The 19402-nt window shown below is 37.8% G+C and overlaps 3 protein-coding genes and 1 long non-coding RNA gene across 13 annotated transcripts in view; 3 read left to right on the top strand and 1 right to left on the bottom strand.

Moving 5' to 3' along the window:
- LOC124299009 (calcitonin gene-related peptide type 1 receptor-like) overlaps nucleotides 1-19402 on the bottom strand; it is a 161644-nt gene that overhangs the window by 57627 nt on the left and 84615 nt on the right. The window lies entirely within an intron of this gene.
- Nucleotides 3302-4694, top strand: LOC124299014 (uncharacterized). Its single transcript, XR_006906922.1, has 3 exons — nucleotides 3302-3377; nucleotides 3487-4368; nucleotides 4525-4694. It is a non-coding gene; the product is annotated as an uncharacterized LOC124299014 (long non-coding RNA).
- On the top strand, nucleotides 5031-11758 carry LOC124299000 (UDP-glucosyltransferase 2-like). Its single transcript, XM_046751787.1, has 5 exons — nucleotides 5031-6554; nucleotides 7319-7738; nucleotides 7827-8061; nucleotides 8923-9148; nucleotides 9218-11758. Exons 1-5 carry the CDS (start codon nucleotides 6138-6140, stop codon nucleotides 9507-9509), a joined length of 1590 nt encoding a protein of 529 aa, XP_046607743.1. The 5' UTR covers nucleotides 5031-6137; the 3' UTR covers nucleotides 9510-11758.
- LOC124299001 (UDP-glucosyltransferase 2-like) lies at nucleotides 13960-17858 on the top strand. The gene is made up of 5 exons (XM_046751788.1): nucleotides 13960-14531; nucleotides 15979-16398; nucleotides 16461-16692; nucleotides 17049-17274; nucleotides 17371-17858. Exons 1-5 carry the CDS (start codon nucleotides 14112-14114, stop codon nucleotides 17654-17656), a joined length of 1584 nt encoding a protein of 527 aa, XP_046607744.1. The 5' UTR covers nucleotides 13960-14111; the 3' UTR covers nucleotides 17657-17858.

Genomic DNA, 19402 nt, shown 5'->3' with positions numbered 1-19402 from the left:
GGAAATTACACAATCATTTCGGACCGCACAATCATGTTTCACAGCTCAAGTGGAATGTGACACCGCAGACACGTATTTGTAGTTGATAAAATCTTGCAGTCAATGATTCGGGGCAAGAAGATAATTCCAATATAGCGGCAAGAACTTGTTTGCCGGTGAGATATTATTTCGAAGTGTTATTTATGGCTTTACTTATTCGAATTTCGTCTCGTATTCGATTGCGAATAATGTTTTTTCCGAATTCCTTTATCGCGAGGAAATCAAGCTGGTGTACAATGTTCGTTGTGTAAATAGTTTGATGGGCGAATAAAAATAACTTTGCAAAAGATTGTTTAAAAGTTTAGATGTATCACGCGTTTGAAAATAGTACCGCATATCTCGTGTATGGCCTCGTTCCTCTTTTGTAACCCTTTGAATTCGTCTTGATAGCACACCAGGCCAATGTCGATGATATCGCTCCGTGGTTTGCGATTACCCTTTCTGATTCCACGTTCGACGAGGTTTTACAAATAACGTATGAAAAATATCGGAATCATATTCGCTTTCGGGATTCATTTGGATGTCGATAATTCCAACTGATTCCAAATAGCAACACGAGTAAAGACATAAATAGTGATTATTACGTTGTTAATTTGATTTATTCGGAACAAGAGAAATATTACGCACGACTGCAGAAAACATTTATCAAACGATTATAAATTATTAAACCAAATCACGCGATCGAATGATAAATTTATTAACCCTGATATGATTTCTCATCCATTTTTTTGTCTGCATAATAAATGACAGATTGTTAGTAGCTAATCGGTCTGCTAAATAAGTAAAATAAATTGTACTTATTATCCCGCAATAAGCGTGTTATCTACGCTCGTAAGCTTCGTGGGAATTTTTTTTTACCACAAACTGAATTTCATTATTCGTAAATATAAACGTTGTGAAATCTTTTCCCCGTGAGTGTATCAGGCACAGAAGAATATTGCTAGTAAATTTTCAACCTCCAAACTAGTCACAGGTATATAGTATTAATTAGAGCGTTAAGCGCGTAACGCGTGTTGATAAAATTGGTTCTTGTAATCAGGCGCGTTTTAACGTAGATAAAAAAAATTGATATCAATCCACACACATCAGGTGTACGTCTATCGAGTATCCGCGAACTGAGACGATTAGGCCTGAGACGTGCCACTTCCATCCTCAACCTTAATTTGAACTTTTTTCTCCGGTCACGTAATCCCCGGCTTTCAGACGATTTTAGCTCCAGCACCGAAGGCGGTCCTCGACACATTTTTTATCGGGGTTTGGTTTTTATCTCATTTTTTCTTTGGCTCATATTCATGCCGGTCGTATAAGACGTCAATCTTAAAGTCTCATCGGCTGCATGACAATGCGATCTATAAGGCGCATCTTCTTTCTAACATAAGAAAATGATGTAACTGTTCAAAATGACCGAAAAATACTTCTTTTTTTCTTATGTCTCGTTAAGATGTGTATGTTATTTTTTTTATTTTGTCGAAAGTCTTACGTGGCAACGAACATTTACATTCTTACATTTGTGAGGAGGTTCAGCTTCTGTTTATAGAATGACTATCGTGCAATCACAGACGATACGCGTTTTTGCTCTTACATTTTGTTTAGTAGACAAAAAATTTTACTTGTATTCATGATTCAACGTGGCATACCTCAACTCGAAATGTATCGACGTTATGATCGTGAACAGTGTTTATGAATAATACACTTCGTCTACCTCATCTAAAGAATGCTCTCTGAATACAAATTTAGAAACAGCTGAAAATATTGAACGAGCATATTTATGTATGCATGAGTACTTATACAATGGTTCACTCGAGGTGATACACATACGTACCCATGTCACTTCACCATGCTTTGTTACCAATCAAAGAATATAGCGGAATTTATGGGATAATGGCTTTATTCTTTAAGAATATAATGTATTAAGGTTCAAAAATTTATATCTTAATTCGGTATTCTGATCGAATATAATTGATGGAATCATGTTCATTACATTCAAAGAAGTTTTTTGAAACATTGGCATCACAGAATGTGTGTGTTACTTTTTAGTGACTGTGGGAAACATTACCGTGATATGTAAAATACACATCATACCATATTCACAAAAACTGGAATTGTAGTAACGATGTTTCGGCGTTAAGATGGTTTGGAATACCGAGTCTCGGCGTTAAAACTATTCAGCACATGTTCGTCAAAACATACAAGGCTTGTATTTAGTCTATGGGCCATAAAGTCAAAAGTCACAACATCTCTCTCTCTCTCTCTCTCTAATAATGAAGGTAATTGACGATGCCGCTTTACGGTGACAATAACACATTCGACAGTAGAATATTTTAGTGTTAGTACGGAGGTTTGAATTGATGACCGCATGGTGGGTGATTATATTTAAAGGGTGTTGAAGGGTTCATAATCTTCGAGACATTCCATCCTACGACCTTGTTATCACAGAGGTGAGCGCAGGGTACAACAATAACGAACGGACTGTCACGAAGGTTTGTCTGAGTTGTTTTTATTGTGTGCCGGATCTGCGCAACCAAAATAAATCCTTACAAAGCGAATGTTTTTTTGCACGTGGATTTTTCAATTAGCTGCCCTCAGTAAGTGCTCTTAACTTTGACAAGAAATCAAAGTCGAATGGAACACGAAGTATCAGCCTAATGGAGGATATTGTGATGAGAAAAGAGATTCAGTGACTTTGACCAACTTCGTGACATTTGCAGGAGTTTTTTACGAACCTCACAAATGTACGCCTCGTATAAACTTTTTGAACCAGTTTCCTTGTCACGTAACTGAATGCGGATGGAAATTGGAAGTATTTCCGACTCAAACTGTGAAGACATAAAGTTTTGCAAGTAAACTTAGACTTAACAATTACTTTACAATCAATATTTGACGTCAACCAAGTAAAGCCCCACTTTGTGAAGTTACCGGCATGTGTTGTATAACTATGTTTGAAACTTTTATCAACGGAGCACTTGTCACTGGAACGACAAGTTTCGTATGGGAAATATGCATTATTATAACATCAGTTGCAATTTTCAAGAAAAAAAGCCCTAACAGGTAATCTACGTTCATGAAGCACAGTTGGCATTTAAAACAATAAATTACACCTGGGACTAAAAAAGCAGAATTGGTACATTATTTTTACTATTAGAAATATGAACTCGACGTGTCTATAAATAGCAATTCATGTTCTGGGTCCGCACAAAACAAAACAGTTTAACTCATTTAGCTAATATTACGAAAGATGCAGCTGTCGAAACATAGTCGAACGCTCGTACGGAGAGAAGTTAGTGCAGTGGCATACATTGATGAACTCCGTCCTCACGTAGATGGTGGCGTTGTGTAAGGTGAATTGAAATATAAAAAAATCCTTCGCTTGGAAATTTCCAGGATTAAAAAAGTTATTCGCTTTTATTTTCATTCAAGTTTATATCGTTTATGCATTCGATTTTACAGAGGCATCGGCACATCGCTGATAGGAGCTGACCAACTAGTGAAGATATTTTGAAAAATTGTTATAATCACATATGGAAAAGTCTGAAGTAAAGCCCAATATGAAAAAGCTCAGATTTGTAGCGTTATTCGTTCTTATTTCACTTGCATCTTCTGGTGAAGCATAAATAGTTTTGGATATATTACCGCGGAGTTTTGAGAGTCGTCGTGCCGTTTTCGGAAGATAGATGACAGAACTGGTAGTACGTGGTCATCAAGTGGATGTGCTGGTTCATTTTTCAAGCATAACGTCATCGCTGACTTGTTTGGCACTGTTCCTAATCTAGCCAATAATTTGACACTGAAAAGTTATTTTGCTCATTTAATTTGAAATAACGTATCAGTGTGAAAAAATATCGAGCTTACGTAGTTCTCAGCCTGAGGTTTCATGAGCGTGTGTCGACACCTACTAACAGAAGAACTAATCATTTGAACGGGAGTTACTGGTTACGAATGATTATTGCAGATACATGGTTCCCGTGGTAGGTTTAGGCACAAGTCTCATGTATCCACGGGCAAACGATGTCGTAACAGACCCTGACAATTATAGCCTACATATCTACTCAATTCACTGCTACCTCTGATCAGTAAAATGAATTTTTGGGAGAGGACCAGGAATACTCTGAGTCCTTTGTTTGCAAAATGGGAATTCAATCGAGTCAGCGAAGAAGAGAATGACATCATAAGAAAATACATGGGTCCTCAAGCACCAAGTGTCAGGGAGGCTGAAAGGAACGTTTAGTTGATTTTTGTCAATGCGGTAACAACGCAAGGGACGCCATTGTGTGAGTTGATCAATCATCCAAATTTGAGGGACCCGGTTCAATACCCGCCAATAAATTCATGGTGAGTACATTAGTTTATAGGTCACTTGTGAGGATGAGCTGAATTTACAATTTCGTATAATAGTCTATAGCCTTAGCATGATGTTGTTTATTTAAATGAAACATTAGGGATTAATTCAGGTGGTACCCGATGATACGTTTTTAATAATTTTTGTAGATATTCGGTGCTAATTACTTCTTGGCTTTCGGTCAACACATGAATGTCCCGGTCGTCGGGATCCTTTCATCCGTCATGTATCCATGGGCGAACGACGTTATCGCAAATCCTGACAATACAGCTTATATTCCCAATGTGATGTCGGACTTCGGTGCAGGGATGAACTTTTGGCAAAGAGTAAAGGTTAGGTTGCATAATCAGTTTTCACAGTACGAGTCCGATTGAATAATTCATCCACCAACGATTAGGGAGACTAAGGATAACGTCTCCTTGATTCTAGTTAACTCACACTACAGTCTAAGCGGTGCCAGTTGCGGAAGTCGAACGTCTTCACATAGACGAGAATAAAGCAAAAATACGAAACTTAGGTGTTTGATGAAGTTTTCCACTTCAAGATGGTTCCTGAGTGTCCTTTTTACAAGCTGCGCTTGTGTTGCATGATCTACGCATATGGATGGATGATGGTGTAAATCGTTTCGTTTTAATCTCCTTCAGATTCGTGTTGAAAATAGAATCATTTCCTGAAAGAAGTTTTGCTGCTTTCTGCGCTTCTCCGGAAAAATTCGCTCAGATTTGTGTATCCATGAAAGTTGCAAATCCGGATGAATTACTGTGCTCTTTACCAAGCAACGTTATAACTCGTCTATGGATTCCTGGGTTGGCTAGCCTCGGCAAGTATTGCGAGAAACAACAACTCTATCTGAATCCTATTTATCCATTAAATATCTATTTATAGGGCATAGAAACTCAAGAGCATTTATGACATACGGCCTCATACTAGGAGTTCAAGCAGCAATTTATTGCGGGTTTCAGATTATTGGAGTACCTCTTTTCACTGACCTGTATCAAAATACGAAAAGTTACACGCAATTGAATTTGGTAGTATCTGTAGATCATCAACGAATGACAGAGGAGAATCTGGATGCTGCTTTCACAGCAGTATTACAGTATTGCTAGAATAATACAAACGAATTGTACCATGGAGAAGAAGTGCACAATGTTGAAACGGTTCTTGATCGCGGTTGCAGTGGAATGTACAAACATCCGACCGCGTTTAGTTATAGAATTTACGCTCGCGTGTAAAACGATTAGGATTCGTACCAAATATATCACAGATAATCGATACGTAGATTATTTCAGGAATGAATACAATGACTTCGGTAATGACGAAAGAAAATGCATATCCAACGTGAAATAGTACCTCTTCATTTCAGTGCAAATTTAAATATCCTGCGAGGCAAGTCTGCAATGACAAGTAGGCTAAGTGTGGGTTCAGTTTTCAGGTAGACATCGTGCGTTGTATACTCCCCTCCAACCTGACGAGAGTGACTGTATTTACGATAAGGCTTTTGCACAGCTACCAGACACTGTCAATTCCTCAGTTCAGTGGGCACTCTTATGTCACCGAAGCCAGTGGAATCATCCGTGAAGACATGACCATTTAAACTTTCATCTTGATACGGAGTCTGCGTGAGTGAATTGTCGTCCGTACAAGTGTTTATGAATAATTCCAGTTCGTGGTGAAAGAGAACCGCTGTGGGTCGAATGAACCTTGAAGAACTGGCGAAAGTTCAGTTTACCTACGTAATATTAAACTTCGCGAGGTAGACAAGATGAGACCGCTGAGTTGTATCCTTTTTTTCGCGGTAACGTCCGTCGTATTGCTCAGCGACGCCTATCGAATTTTGGGCATATTTCCATTCAACGGAATGAGCCACTTTGTCATGTTTGAACGGCTTATGAAAGGGCTCGCTGAACATGGCCACCAAGTGGATGTAGTGAGCCATTTTCCACTCAAGAAACCTTTTCCCAATTACACCGATGTCGTAAGCCTCGCGGGCACAAAGCCCAATTTAGTGAACAATATGAAGGTGCAAATCGGCAAAAGCGACGAAAAACTACCTTCGGCAGCTGTTTTCTTCGCTTCCGTATTTGGGATTGAATTGTGCAAATTAATGGAACATCCAGAATTTCAAAAACTTATCAAGAATCCACCGACGAATCCTCCATACGATTTGTTGATCACTGAAGTGAGTAAAGTGTTGAGTCGGTATTCAATTATTATAGGTTTACGATTGCGTTTGTTAGGGAATAGAATCAAAACGGCAGTTTACGGATAGACTTTAAACGATTATTCAATGTAGTGTGGTACACACGATAAATGACTAAAAGTGATGAGTTTTCAGATATGGTAAAAATATCGTTCGCCTTAAATGTCTTAGACGTGGTGTCAATGTTCAACTGATTGTGAGTCGACTGTTCGACCATTCGCCAATAGCATTTTACCATGTCAGATATTTGCATCTTAACTGTAACCCGAGCTCAAGTTACTTGACATGCATTTATTGTTTGCTACGCCAAATTTGGGTGATAATAGACCCGTACTTGGCATACTTATTTTCACAACGATTAAACGACGCCCGCTCTCTTGCTCAATTCGATGAAATCCACGTAAGCCCAGCTTATCGACATTATTTTACACCACGGTTTAATTACCTGTTACATATCGGAGAATAGTTCGTGTTTACTGCGATTAAACTATGCTACATTGTACAATCTACTGTTTGATAAGTGATTAGACATTATCAAATGCTGGATAAAAATGTTTTCAATCACTCTTCGATGATACTTACTGGCAGAGTACTATCATTGAACATATTCGTAGATAGATAAATACTGATAGTATGTAAACTGCGGTTCAAAAAGTGATAAGATGATAAAAAAAAAACAAAACATATAAACATCCAGCCGATATTTTTTTAGCAACTTTTGTGAAATAGAACTGTCTTTACAGATATTCGGTGCCAACTGTTACTTGGCAATTGGTCAACACCTCAAGGTTCCCGTAGTGGGTGTAGTAGCAGCGGCTATGCTACCATGGGCAAACGAAATAGTCGCGAATCCTGACAATACAGCCTATATACCAAACTCATTTTCCGATTTCGATGAGAAGATGAACTTTTGGCAGCGAACCCAGAACACGCTGTCTAATATTTGGTCGAAATGGCAGTTCAATCGAATCAGCGAAGGACAGAACGAGGTTATAAAAAAGTACATCGGTCCCCATGCACCAACTGTCAGAGAGGCGGAGAAGAACGTCTCGTTGATTCTGGCGAATTCGCACTACAGCCTCAACGGTGTGAGGCCATTTACTACGGCTGTTGTCGAAGTTGGGGGAGTTCACATCGACGAAACGGAAGCGACGTTTACGAACGCAAGTATTCGTTTGGATCGCCGTTCGGACCATTTCGAATTTTTTCTTTAATCGTACCACTACGAATATAAACTGATATTTTGCACAGGATCTACTGCAGAAGTTCTTAGATGACAGCAGCGATGGCTTCGTATACGTGTCTTTTGGATCCATGGTGAAAATAGAATCCCTACCGAAGGAAATTCTCGCCAACATGTACGCGTCATTTGCTAAGTTGGCACCCGTTAGAGTGCTAATGAAAATTGCAAACCCGGAAGAACTACCACCTGGACTGTCATCCAACGTTCTCACTCTTTCATGGATTCCCCAATTGGCTGTTCTTCGTAAGTTTTTTGTTTTTTTTTTTCCGACACGGCCTTTGAAGCTGTTTAGCATTGTTTGTAACAAACCTACCAACACTCGATGCACTTTTTACTAAGGTCTATGTTACGTGTTGGGATAAAAATGAAATTCAGCATTTTCTGACGATCCTACAATTGGTGGATCATTTGAAGAGCAGGAAGAGTAGACTGGGCCAAAAAAACGAAGAATTTTTTTTTTAATGGTACTCTAAAAACATTGTTCATTTTTCATGACGACAAATAAAAATTATCCTGAAAGTTTGAGCCCTTAATATTAATATTAAGGGGTGTATCGTTACAGCTATTGATTTTTTAACAGTTACCGCATTTTTTTACCCAAAATCCGTCAATTATCAATCTGAAAATTTTTATCAATTCATATTTTTGAAGGAAATTAAATTTTCTACAAAAAAGCTCTTTTACTAAATTGACGTAGATCGAGCCGTTTCCTTGTAATCGTGCCTTAAACATTGATTTGTTTTTTCAAATTTTTGTTTGAATTTTTGATTTTCGTAATTACCAGAAAAATCAATATTTTCCTAGATCAAACCATAATTTTTGTGGAAAATTTGATGCTCTACAAAAAAGGTCTCTCAACATTTTTCATGAAATTCATTCCTTTAAAAGTTATTCGACATTGAAATTACTTTTGAATACAATTTGAATTAAAAAAAAAAAATTCTTCGGTTTTTTTGGCCCAGTCTAAGGAAGAGTCAGATATTTACTCACTGATTGATATTCGATTACCATCAGTCACATTATAAGTTTTTGGATACATTCCCTGCTCAGAGGAAGCTTGTTATATTTCACGAACGGTACTCGATGCTTCACATTCATATTCAGAGCACAAAAATACGCGGGCATTCGTGACGCACGGTGGTCTGATGGGAACGCAGGAGGCGATTTACTACGGGGTTCCTATGATCGGCATACCTCTTTACGGGGACCAAATTCAGAACATCAGAGCCTACGCGAAGATGGGTATAGCGGTGCACATAAATAACGAGGAAATAACCGAAGAGAACTTGGACGCTGCCTTTCGCGCGGTGCTTAATGATCCGTCTTACGTGTGAGTTATCGGTCGATTGGACCTTAGATCGGTATTAATTAAAACTAATAATCCTGCCCAATTCTCCAGGAATGCAGTGAAGAGAATGTCGGAACGATTTCGAGACCGGCCGATGAGTCCATTGGATACAGCCATTTTCTGGGTAGAACACGTGGTCAGACACGGAGGGAGCAACCTTAGGTCACCAGCAATGGATTTAACTTGGTGGCAAATTGAATTGATCGATGTTTACTCGTTTTTACTTTTTTCAATAATATTAGCCCTGTACATAATTGTGGCTATAGTGAAGAAAGTCAAGAGCCTATTTTATCCCGGTGATGCAAAATGCGAGGTCACATCTCGCGATAAAAAAGTTAAATAAAATATCCACTTTTACACAGCTTAATTTCTATTTGCATAGCCTTGGATGCGATCAACTTTCTGTGATAAAATTGAATCGTACTCTTCCGAATCACGTAATGTTCTGTCAAATACCCTCCGGAAAATTTCATTTAAACATGAATCTCTCACACAATATCGTATTTACCGCAACCGCGAGCCAATGTTAATTAGTTTCATTGAAAGCCATTAACTGACCAACGAAGTTTCGTTCGATCAAATGAAATCTCTAATATATTCATATTTGAATACACTTTTTTTCTGGGTCTACAAAATCAACATTTTTACGAAACAAAATGTAATCAGCATGCATATTCAGGTTCCGGGATGAAGTTACTGCAAAACTTACCACTACACAAATAAAACTAGTTTTAAATAAATTGAACAAACCAATTCACGATTCACGTATTTTTGTGAACGTAGGGGACATACCGTTTCAATTTCATTATTTCCAAAAATACAATTTGATTGGAATGAATAACCTTGTATTTCTCAACAAGTTCTAAATTATACGAGAAACACACCGTGGAAAGCCTGGTTTTATATTCAGATGTTGACAAATTTAATATACTGCTCGTTATACATATTATGGGCTGCGTTACCGAGGAAGATCATATAATTTTTGTGTAATGTCACGACTTGTGTGATTTACTAAATGACCGACAATGCAGGAGTTTTGTTATAAATCTCCACGATTGTACGGGTGGGCGATGAACCGATATTATAAAACATAAATATTGCTGTTCGTTGATACTTTTATGAAATTAAATTTTGGTTACATATCAATTGGAAAAATGTTTACGGAAAATTCTTGGGGATATAATGTATCGGCGTAACTTGAGACGCCCGAAACATATCAGGCCTCTCGGTATAAACTTACGTCATTTTTAATTTTACTTTATTGTCATGGGGAATTCATAGCTCCGGCGAGTTAATCGATGGCCACTAACAATAAGCTGGAAATAATCCATGCATCGATTGATTGAGTACAGAAAAAAAAAAATAATCGAACATGATTCGATTAAATCGGTTTCTTAAACCGATAAACCAAAATTTCATAAATTTCAGCACGTAGTCTCAATGGCGGAAAGATTTTGTTATAATTTATAAATTCATTTAAAATATTTTTCAATTTCAGATAAAAAATTCATTCATCTGTTACTTACTATATGAAATAGGTACTTAGTAAAAAAGACAATGATAATAATTGATACTTTAATCTTATAAATTGATATTGCATTGCGTCATTCATGGAAGTAAAAAATGAAAACCGACCGTCAGAAAAAATAATCAAGTCCGTCGAAAATCGCTTATTTTTGGTCATTCTTACCGGCGAACGTGATGTGACTTCTGGCACACTAGGGATTAGAAAAGTTAATCCTAGAATGCATCTTCACTGCGTCGGCTTACAGGAAGAAGTATTATCACGATTCTAGAAAAAAAATGTTGTCTTGACGACACGTAGAAGCATTGAATAAGTAGATCCTAGATTGATCAACAGCGATACAGTCGAAAACCGACACGGGAAAAATGCATACAAACTTCCTAAACGTCTGTGTGGAAGGCAAATTTATGTAGATTAGGTAGAATAGGGTAAACAGAGTGAGAAAATGTTAGAGAATCACTAATAAAAAAGAATCCAAGCCATAAGGCATAGCAAGTATGCCGCAAATAACTGCAGAAAATGCGAGCTGTCGAAACTCGCGACCGGAAAATAACTCACCGATGGCTCTGGCCAAACAAATGAGGAAACAGTCAGCCGAGGTGGTTCACGTTTCAACAGCAAATTCGTTTTTGCGTCGGATCAAAGCACTGGATCGGAGATTTATTCTCCGCATGCTCGCGTTTTCTGCACATTCTTTGAAATATTACACTGCGTGACACGATATCGGTACCTGTAAAACAGATACGTATAAATAATAGATTGCTATTAGTGACAGTATGTTTCTATCGCATCTTGTTTTTGAGGTGCCTGCCAAGAACTTTTTTAATGACCCTAATTTTACGCATACAGTAGAACCCCGATTAACCGGGCCGCTTCGGGACCGAAGCATCCACGGATAAGTGAAATCACGGTTAATCCGAATTATAAGTAATTTCCGATCGATCCTCGGGTCGTGTCACAATTATGATTATTGGTAACTGTAACTAAAAAATAGTACGTGTTAGAAAAAAATATATACATATTCTAATTAAACGATAAGTTTGAAAGAATAAACAGGAAATCTCGAAGGAAGCGTGTAACTTTTCTTTTAATGTAACGTAGTGTTATTATTACGTAAACTCGTTGACCATAGTTAATACTTCAATTGTCGTTATTTGGTCAATTGACAAAATTACTCATCGCACAGTATGATTAGCCTCTTGTTACCACGTACTAACAGAACAGGTGATTTGGGCTAGGTTACAACAACCACTTTCGTTGTTTCATTCTTTTCTTTGTTAAATTTAAAGAGATCAGGTAATAAACGCACGTACTGAAAACGGTGACCTGCTATCACATTATTGCAACGAGTGCGTTTGGTATTGACCGATGGGGTTGCAGGATCTGATAAACAAATTATACCCGGGCACTCAGTATAGTCATTGCATTGCGGTGATTGGTGGTACGTTGTACCGTTAAGGGAAAATAAACAAACCCAAGTGAATAAATACGACGATGTCAACACGCTCCTAATTAAAATTATCATCACCGACCAACAGTACCTACGTTCCAAACAATATGTTTTATGTTCAATGAGTTCTATAATTTCGATCGGATGCCGTGAATATTCACGTACCTACTTGTTATGAATATTTTTGGAATTCAGTCGGTAAAAAGAGTAAAGCAGCGTTACTCGTAATTCGATAATATACAGAGTCTGCGGAATACAGAATCTGTATATATATGTACGTCGGTTAGACGAGTATAGTTCGAACATGGCGAATGAGTTGCGAGTCATACGACGATTGACCTGCAGGATTATTATGCGGCAGCTTGGACTAATCGAAATCGTAGATTAATCGCGTACTATCGTAAGATCATTACTTTGTATCACGGAGACAGAAAGAATATCTCCAGGCGTCGTGTTATAAAAAGATAAGAGTTCAGATAAGGCTGTATGATATTTATAACCCTGGAGTAGTGACTAATTGTAAGCAAAGAAACTTGAAAAATGAAGAGAATATTTATTGTGAATGCAGCTCAGAAAAATACAAAATTTTCCACTTGACAAAAAGTTGCAAAGTATTTGAAGAGTGTAGAAGGAAACTAATTCACGAAATTGTAGACATGACCGAAGTGAAAAATTGGATCTTAAAATTTTACAATCGACGGAATGAAATGAAGGCGAGAAAACTAGTAAGTTTTGCTCATATTCTAATAAATGAAAGGTTGAAAGGGAATTAGAAAAGCAACGAACTCTGCTAGATATAACATTAGATTGTACTAATTGAATTTAAGCAATCGACACTAAATAAGATAAAAACCAAGCGAAACTCCCGTTGTAGTAAATTTTGCCAATAAATGGGACAAAAACAAATATCAATTCAATTGTCAGTAGCAAATTTTTCGGTTAAGACTCAACGTCAAGACTATTTGTTTAGTTTACTATAGTTTGTCAGTTAAATTGGGCTTGGAATGAAATTATGGCCACACCAATAACAAATTATCACAATATAGGTGAAACCTCACAACATTTGGATAAAAAACTTAATGATTATCGTTACAGCATCGAGTGCAAAGATCCAAATAAAACAGCCTTATCTAACCACAGCTTAACTTTAGGGCACAAGTTTGATTTTTAATTATCATCATCGTTTACTTAAAGAAATGATTAACATTAGTCGATACTCTACATGTAACAAAAGAACCGATATTGAACATTTAAGTAATTTATGTGCACCTCTGTTATACATAACTTTTAATAACTTAAATTCAATTCTTACTATATTTATTCGAGTCAAAGTGTAATGTAGAGTTTCCTAACCTGCAATCTAACAAACTAGGTTAAAAAACACGTGGTCTTGCAATTAAACTCGTGATAACTTTGGCTGACATACGTTCCAAGTATTAAAATGTGACATAGATGATAAGCATATAATGATGTTACAGAACTGAGCATGGCTGGCCATGAACAACCGAAACTTTTTGTTATTTAAATCAAAATTTTAGTTTGAGACTGACCGTCACACCCAACAATATCATACTACCCTCTTACATCCTATAGAACATTCTGTGCACCCGATATAAGCTAAACAAATTACGTTTTAGATAAGTTTGTCAGTATCGCCAGTGTAAATGCGGTGATAATTCACACAAAAACAATGTTTTCTACTGTATTATACAATCCGTAAACGTGAGCATACAAGCCGCAGAGTTACACATTGTTATGGAAAGGAGAGAGTGTTGGTGCTTCGTGAATCCTTGACTTATAAATGCTAGTCAAGACGCGGAGCGCTTCAGTGGTAAACTCTTGTTCGAATAGATCGGTTATTCGTATGGGAAAGACTTTCTTACCAGCGTAATTGGTATAGTTTGAAACACGGACAGTCCGGAAGTTTGTGATCATTGGTTGAGGAGAAGCAGAGTACAGAGAGTCTCACCATGCTACCATTGTCAGTCTTATCTACACTATTGGTGGTTTTATCGATCGCTTCACCCCGCGAAGCTTACAGAATCTTAGCCGTATTCCCATTCAACGGACTTAGCCACTATGCGATGTTGGGTCGACTCACGGAAGAATTAGCAGCACGTGGTCATCGAGTTGACGTTGTGAGCCATTATCCGTTGAAGAAGCCGCGTCCGAACTATAATGATATTATAAGCTTGGCCGGCACTATACCATTCTTGAAAAATAATATGACTTACGAATTCGGCACTAAAGAGCTGGCAGACGATAATTTGATTCACACCCTCGCAACAACTTTTGGTGGTGACTTGTGCGACTTGATGGACCTTCCAAAATTCAGAGAGCTCATTAAAAACCCACCGCAAGATCCCCCGTACGATGCTGTTATCGTTGAAGTGAGTAATTACCTAAGAAGTCGATAGAAAAACTATGATAGAAATAGACATCTTCGATCTGTCCTGTTCTTTTGATTTGTTCCAACGATTAACAATTTTAATACAGACGTAAGGTCCACGTAGGCATTCACTGGGTGAGAGGAAAAAATCACAATTTTATTACACTTGTCACAAGCAAATTTATCGCATTAGTATATGATAAGTTTTTTCTTTCCATGCAAGAGCCACGAGTATTGATATAATTCAAGATAATTGCGCTTAAGTAAATGCTCGACGGTATATTTTATATAGTGCAACAATTCGTCGGAGTGTCTGGTGAAAAAAAATTCTTACAGCTGGTGTCACTATGTCAATAAATTTGTAGCCTTGGGTAGTAAAATACTTTCACAAATAACCTTTAAAACAGAAAATGAAAAATGTCTCTAAAAATGTATCTTAAAAGGAGGGAGGGGAGGGAGCACAGCTTTGCCGATCTAAAATCATACCGTATCATTTTACAGAAAATGAAAACACTTAGAGCAATTGGAGTCTGAGAGCTTTATTATTTAAAGTTTCATGAAAGTTTTAGAATTTTTTCATTGAAATTAATAACAAAATGACGGCGTGGTGCATATAATTTAATAATTTCAATTGAAAAATTCTGAAATGTTTTTCAAACTATGAATACTAAATACCTCAAACTCAAATTGCTCAAAGTGTTTTTATTTCCAAGCTCCTAAAAATAAGTATGATTTTAGACCGTCCAATCATCAATTTAGTTTGAAATGAAAAATATGAAATTGGTATTTCAAATGAGTTATGGGACGTACGATGACATGTATAGGCAGTGTAGGCATAAATGATATGATTTTGCCAAATTATTGAGATATGACGTATTGTTTTTTTATTATATTTTGCCTATGAATTTTTTTTCTTGACACGCAACTGCGGACCATCTTATCACGTTCTGTCGTTATTGCGTCGCCTGTTACGTCACGTCATCATTCCACTGCACAAAAATAACCGTAGAACTGGAGCAGTCGATGATGGACTTTTATAAATATCGTCTTTTAAAATTAGTTTTCCAGCGCAGTCGTTCGGAAACAGTTTTGAAGATTCTCAATGCTAGATCTAGCAGGCAGTCTCCGTCATTGAAGAATATTATAAGCACCGAAATGAGACGCTGTCTGTTTACGGAATATCATTCAAAACACTATTTAGGCCTTTAATATTTGAACATTTGATCGCACAATTTTTTCCTGCGCCGTTTCCTCATTGGCCAACAGCCGGCATAGGCTGGTACTTTAGTTTCATGCCTACTACTGTGAAGCGAAAGGCTTTTCAGAACCAACGTATAATTTGTAAACCGGTTAACAACGTTGCCTCATGTCCGCATAATTTATTTTCAAGTGATGAAATCTATACCCAGAGGGATTAACGAATGTTATAACCGAGTTACTTCGTGCAGATATTCGGGTCAACTTGCTATCTAGCCTTGGGACAACATCTGAAGGTTCCGGTTGTGGCCGTCGTTACATCCCCAATATGGCCTTGGGCGAATGACATGGTCGGGAATCCGGACAACCCAGCTTACATACCCCATGTTTTTTCGGGACTCAGTGGCCGGTTGAACTTTTGGCAACGACTTCAGAACACCCTGTCCCTTTGGGGGGTAAAGTTAACCTTCGCTCATTATACCGCTGATCAAAACGACAAGATCAAGAAATACTTTGGCCCGCGAGCTCCGAGTCTCGACGAGGTCCAGAGGGACGTGTCCTTGATTTTGGTAAACTCGCATCACAGTTTCAACGGAATCAGGCCATTCACTCCAGCCGTTGTCGAAGTCGGCGGAATGCACGTTCGAGAGAACGCAACGCCGCTGCAAAAGGTAAGTAATTTTAATCGCAATTGCGTGGAAATCAATAGTGAATGTTTTTATTCGTTCCGCAGGACCTGCAGAAGTGGTTAGATGATAGCACAGACGGCTTTGTGTTTATGTCCTTCGGCTCTATGCTCAAGCTGGAGAGCTTTCCTAGGGAAAAATTGCTAGCCATATACTCTTCGTTAGCGAAGCTTGCTCCGATTCGGGTTATAGTTAAGGTGGCAAACGCGACGGAATTAGCACCCGGCTTACCGAGCAACGTTTTCACTGTTCCATGGGTTCCTCAAATGGCTGTTCTACGTAAGTTTTCAACGCAATTACGTGTCCGACTTTTGTACCAGGTTAATCCCACCAGAAACTTGATTTTCTTGAATGAAATACGAGGGCTGTCGTAGTGATGTTTTTTTGTTCACCCGTTAGAACAGCAGTGAACTTGTGCGATTATGGCTGGTGTTTAGATTTCTCTCGGGAGATGGTCGAGATTCGATTCGTCTCTAATTCCTCCCGCGATGCTTCGTATATACACATTCATACTGTGAATACGATTTAGAATTCATTCACGGAATATACTCGAACAGATTCGAAGTATTGTTAAAATATTGTTCGAGACATTTGTAATCTATAATGTTATCGAATGAATACACCGTTCATCTTAGAACACAAGAATATTCGAGCGTTCGTCACCCACGGTGGCCTCATGGGAACCATGGAAGCCATCCATTGCGGGGTACCCATGATTGGGGTAGCTATGTTCGGCGATCAGGCTCAGAACATCGAACTCTGCGTAAAAAAAAATATGGCAGTGTCTGTGAGCCGGGATGAGCTGACCGAAAAGAATCTTGATGCCGCTTTCAATGCTGTACTACGCGATTCATCGTACATGTGAGTTATATTGATAAAGCGTAGATTTGTCAAGGAATCTTTTTGCCTACGAGCCTGACGTGACATCGTGAAAACCGTGTGAATTTCATTTTTTAGGAAAGCAGCGAAGGAAATGTCTGCCAAATTTCGAGACCGACCACTGAGTGCTATTGACACGGCGATATTTTGGGTGGAATACGTAACAAGGAACGGAAGGACGAGTCTCAGGTCACCTGCTGTGGACTTGACATGGTGGCAAGTCGCGTTGTTGGATGTTTACGGGGTTCTTCTTCTGGCCGTTATTCTCGCGTTGTACATACTCAAAGTTATTGCGAAGAAGGCAGTGAGAGTGGTTATCGGAAGTGATAGGAAAATGAAGCTAAGGACCAAAAAGAAGGAATAACGAACGAATTATTTTAATAAGATATTGTAATTACATTTGATAAGCGGTTCATCGTTTCACTGATTTACTTGGTTATGTAAGCTATCGCAGTTCATCGAAATTTTTTAAAATCTTGGCGTAATGAATGCGTGATCGCACAAAGCTCACTTTTTGTGGAATGAAAAGCAATTACAATAAACGCTAAAAAGTAACTAATAATTTATCTAGGCATTTAAACGATTTTATCAGTATATTCTTTACTTAATAATAGTGATAGCAATTGCGATACTTATACAAATGCCGATGGTCATTAGGGGCCATACTTAAATTACGTAACAAACGTAAGGGAGGGGGGGGGTCAGACTCGATTGTTACACTTTGTTACGATACGGGGGAGGGGGTCTTTTGATGCTTGTACGTAATTTTTTGAATTGAATGTAAAATTTTTTGATAATTAATAAAAAAATTCAAACTGAATTCCCGCGCCAGATTCTGTTATAGCCAAACCTTTAACATTTTGAAACTAGCGCGCTGCGGTAGCTCTTGGCATTAGATCACTCAACTTACAGTAATTAAAACACTTAATAATTAATTAATAATTAATAAATAGAAGAATAATGAAAAATACAAATGATTTTAATAAAATTTTATGCTATTTCGTTATTTGATTCCGAAAAATTACGTACAATTTGGGACGGGGGGGGGGGGGGGGGGGGGTTGACATTTTGTTATGATCTGTTACACAGGGGGGGTAGGGGTTGAAAAGTTCTTCAAATTCCGTTACGTAATTTAAGTACGGCCCCTTATCGTTTCCTTACGAAATAATAATGCCTGCGGACATGTCTCAACGTTACTCAGCAGAAATTGAACCGTCTTGTCAATTACTGGCAATCCCAATACTTTCTGTCTGGAATAGAATTATCTGTAGTTGAATATAAACGAACAATTATGTTTGCTGTTTCTGCAACAAATGGGATTCACACGTCAAAAAGAAGCAAATCTTGAGTGACTTGTTGGAATGTAGTGGGATAAGTTTATCATCGAGGCACCTGGAAATAATAATAAGACGACCGTCCAGTTGACGATAATGCTATTCGAAGAACAATGGACTCGCACAGTAGTAAGTGACGCGGCACTTGCCTAATGTAAATGTATTCACTGCGGATGTGAAATAAATTAGAATAGGAAAGTTTGTAAGAATAAAGTGAAAACAACTCGTTAAAATGAACGAAGAACAGGATATCTTATTTTTGAATTTCATCGCTCGTAATCTATTTGTCTGCAAAGGTTATCTTTGTTATTGCTCCTTTATTTTCAGGCCCGCAGCGTGGAAGATGTTGACAGAGTCTTATCTGGTGAAAAAAGTAGCGAAGAGACCGGTTAAAAACAGAGATTTTGGATAGAACTACGAATCGTGCGAGTATTCAAAAAAGTTCTTCTATCTTTCACCCCGTTGATAAAAGTTGTTTGCTCAAATTGTTAATCTTGAATTGATCTTTACCTTCATGAGGCATATATTCTGCGCTTTACGGGATTACCCAACCTTTATTCCTACGTATAAAGTAACAGTGTCACACAGTTGAAATATTTATTATGGCGGATATTTTTTGCGTAGAATTCAACTATTAACAAAATTTGAAATGAAACAATTTATCCTGAAGCTTTTTTAATTTCGTATATAACGAACAAAACGAGTTATCGCTAAACCGATACGATTGTTTGTTTTTCGTAAAACATACATTAGACATGCTAATAATCAGTTTAAAA

This window comes from Neodiprion virginianus, chromosome 2 (assembly GCF_021901495.1).
Source record: "Neodiprion virginianus isolate iyNeoVirg1 chromosome 2, iyNeoVirg1.1, whole genome shotgun sequence".
Taxonomy (NCBI): Eukaryota; Metazoa; Arthropoda; class Insecta; order Hymenoptera; family Diprionidae; genus Neodiprion; species Neodiprion virginianus.
The sequence above is the reverse complement of the archived record's forward strand: the minus strand, read 5'-3'. Positions and strand labels throughout refer to the sequence as shown.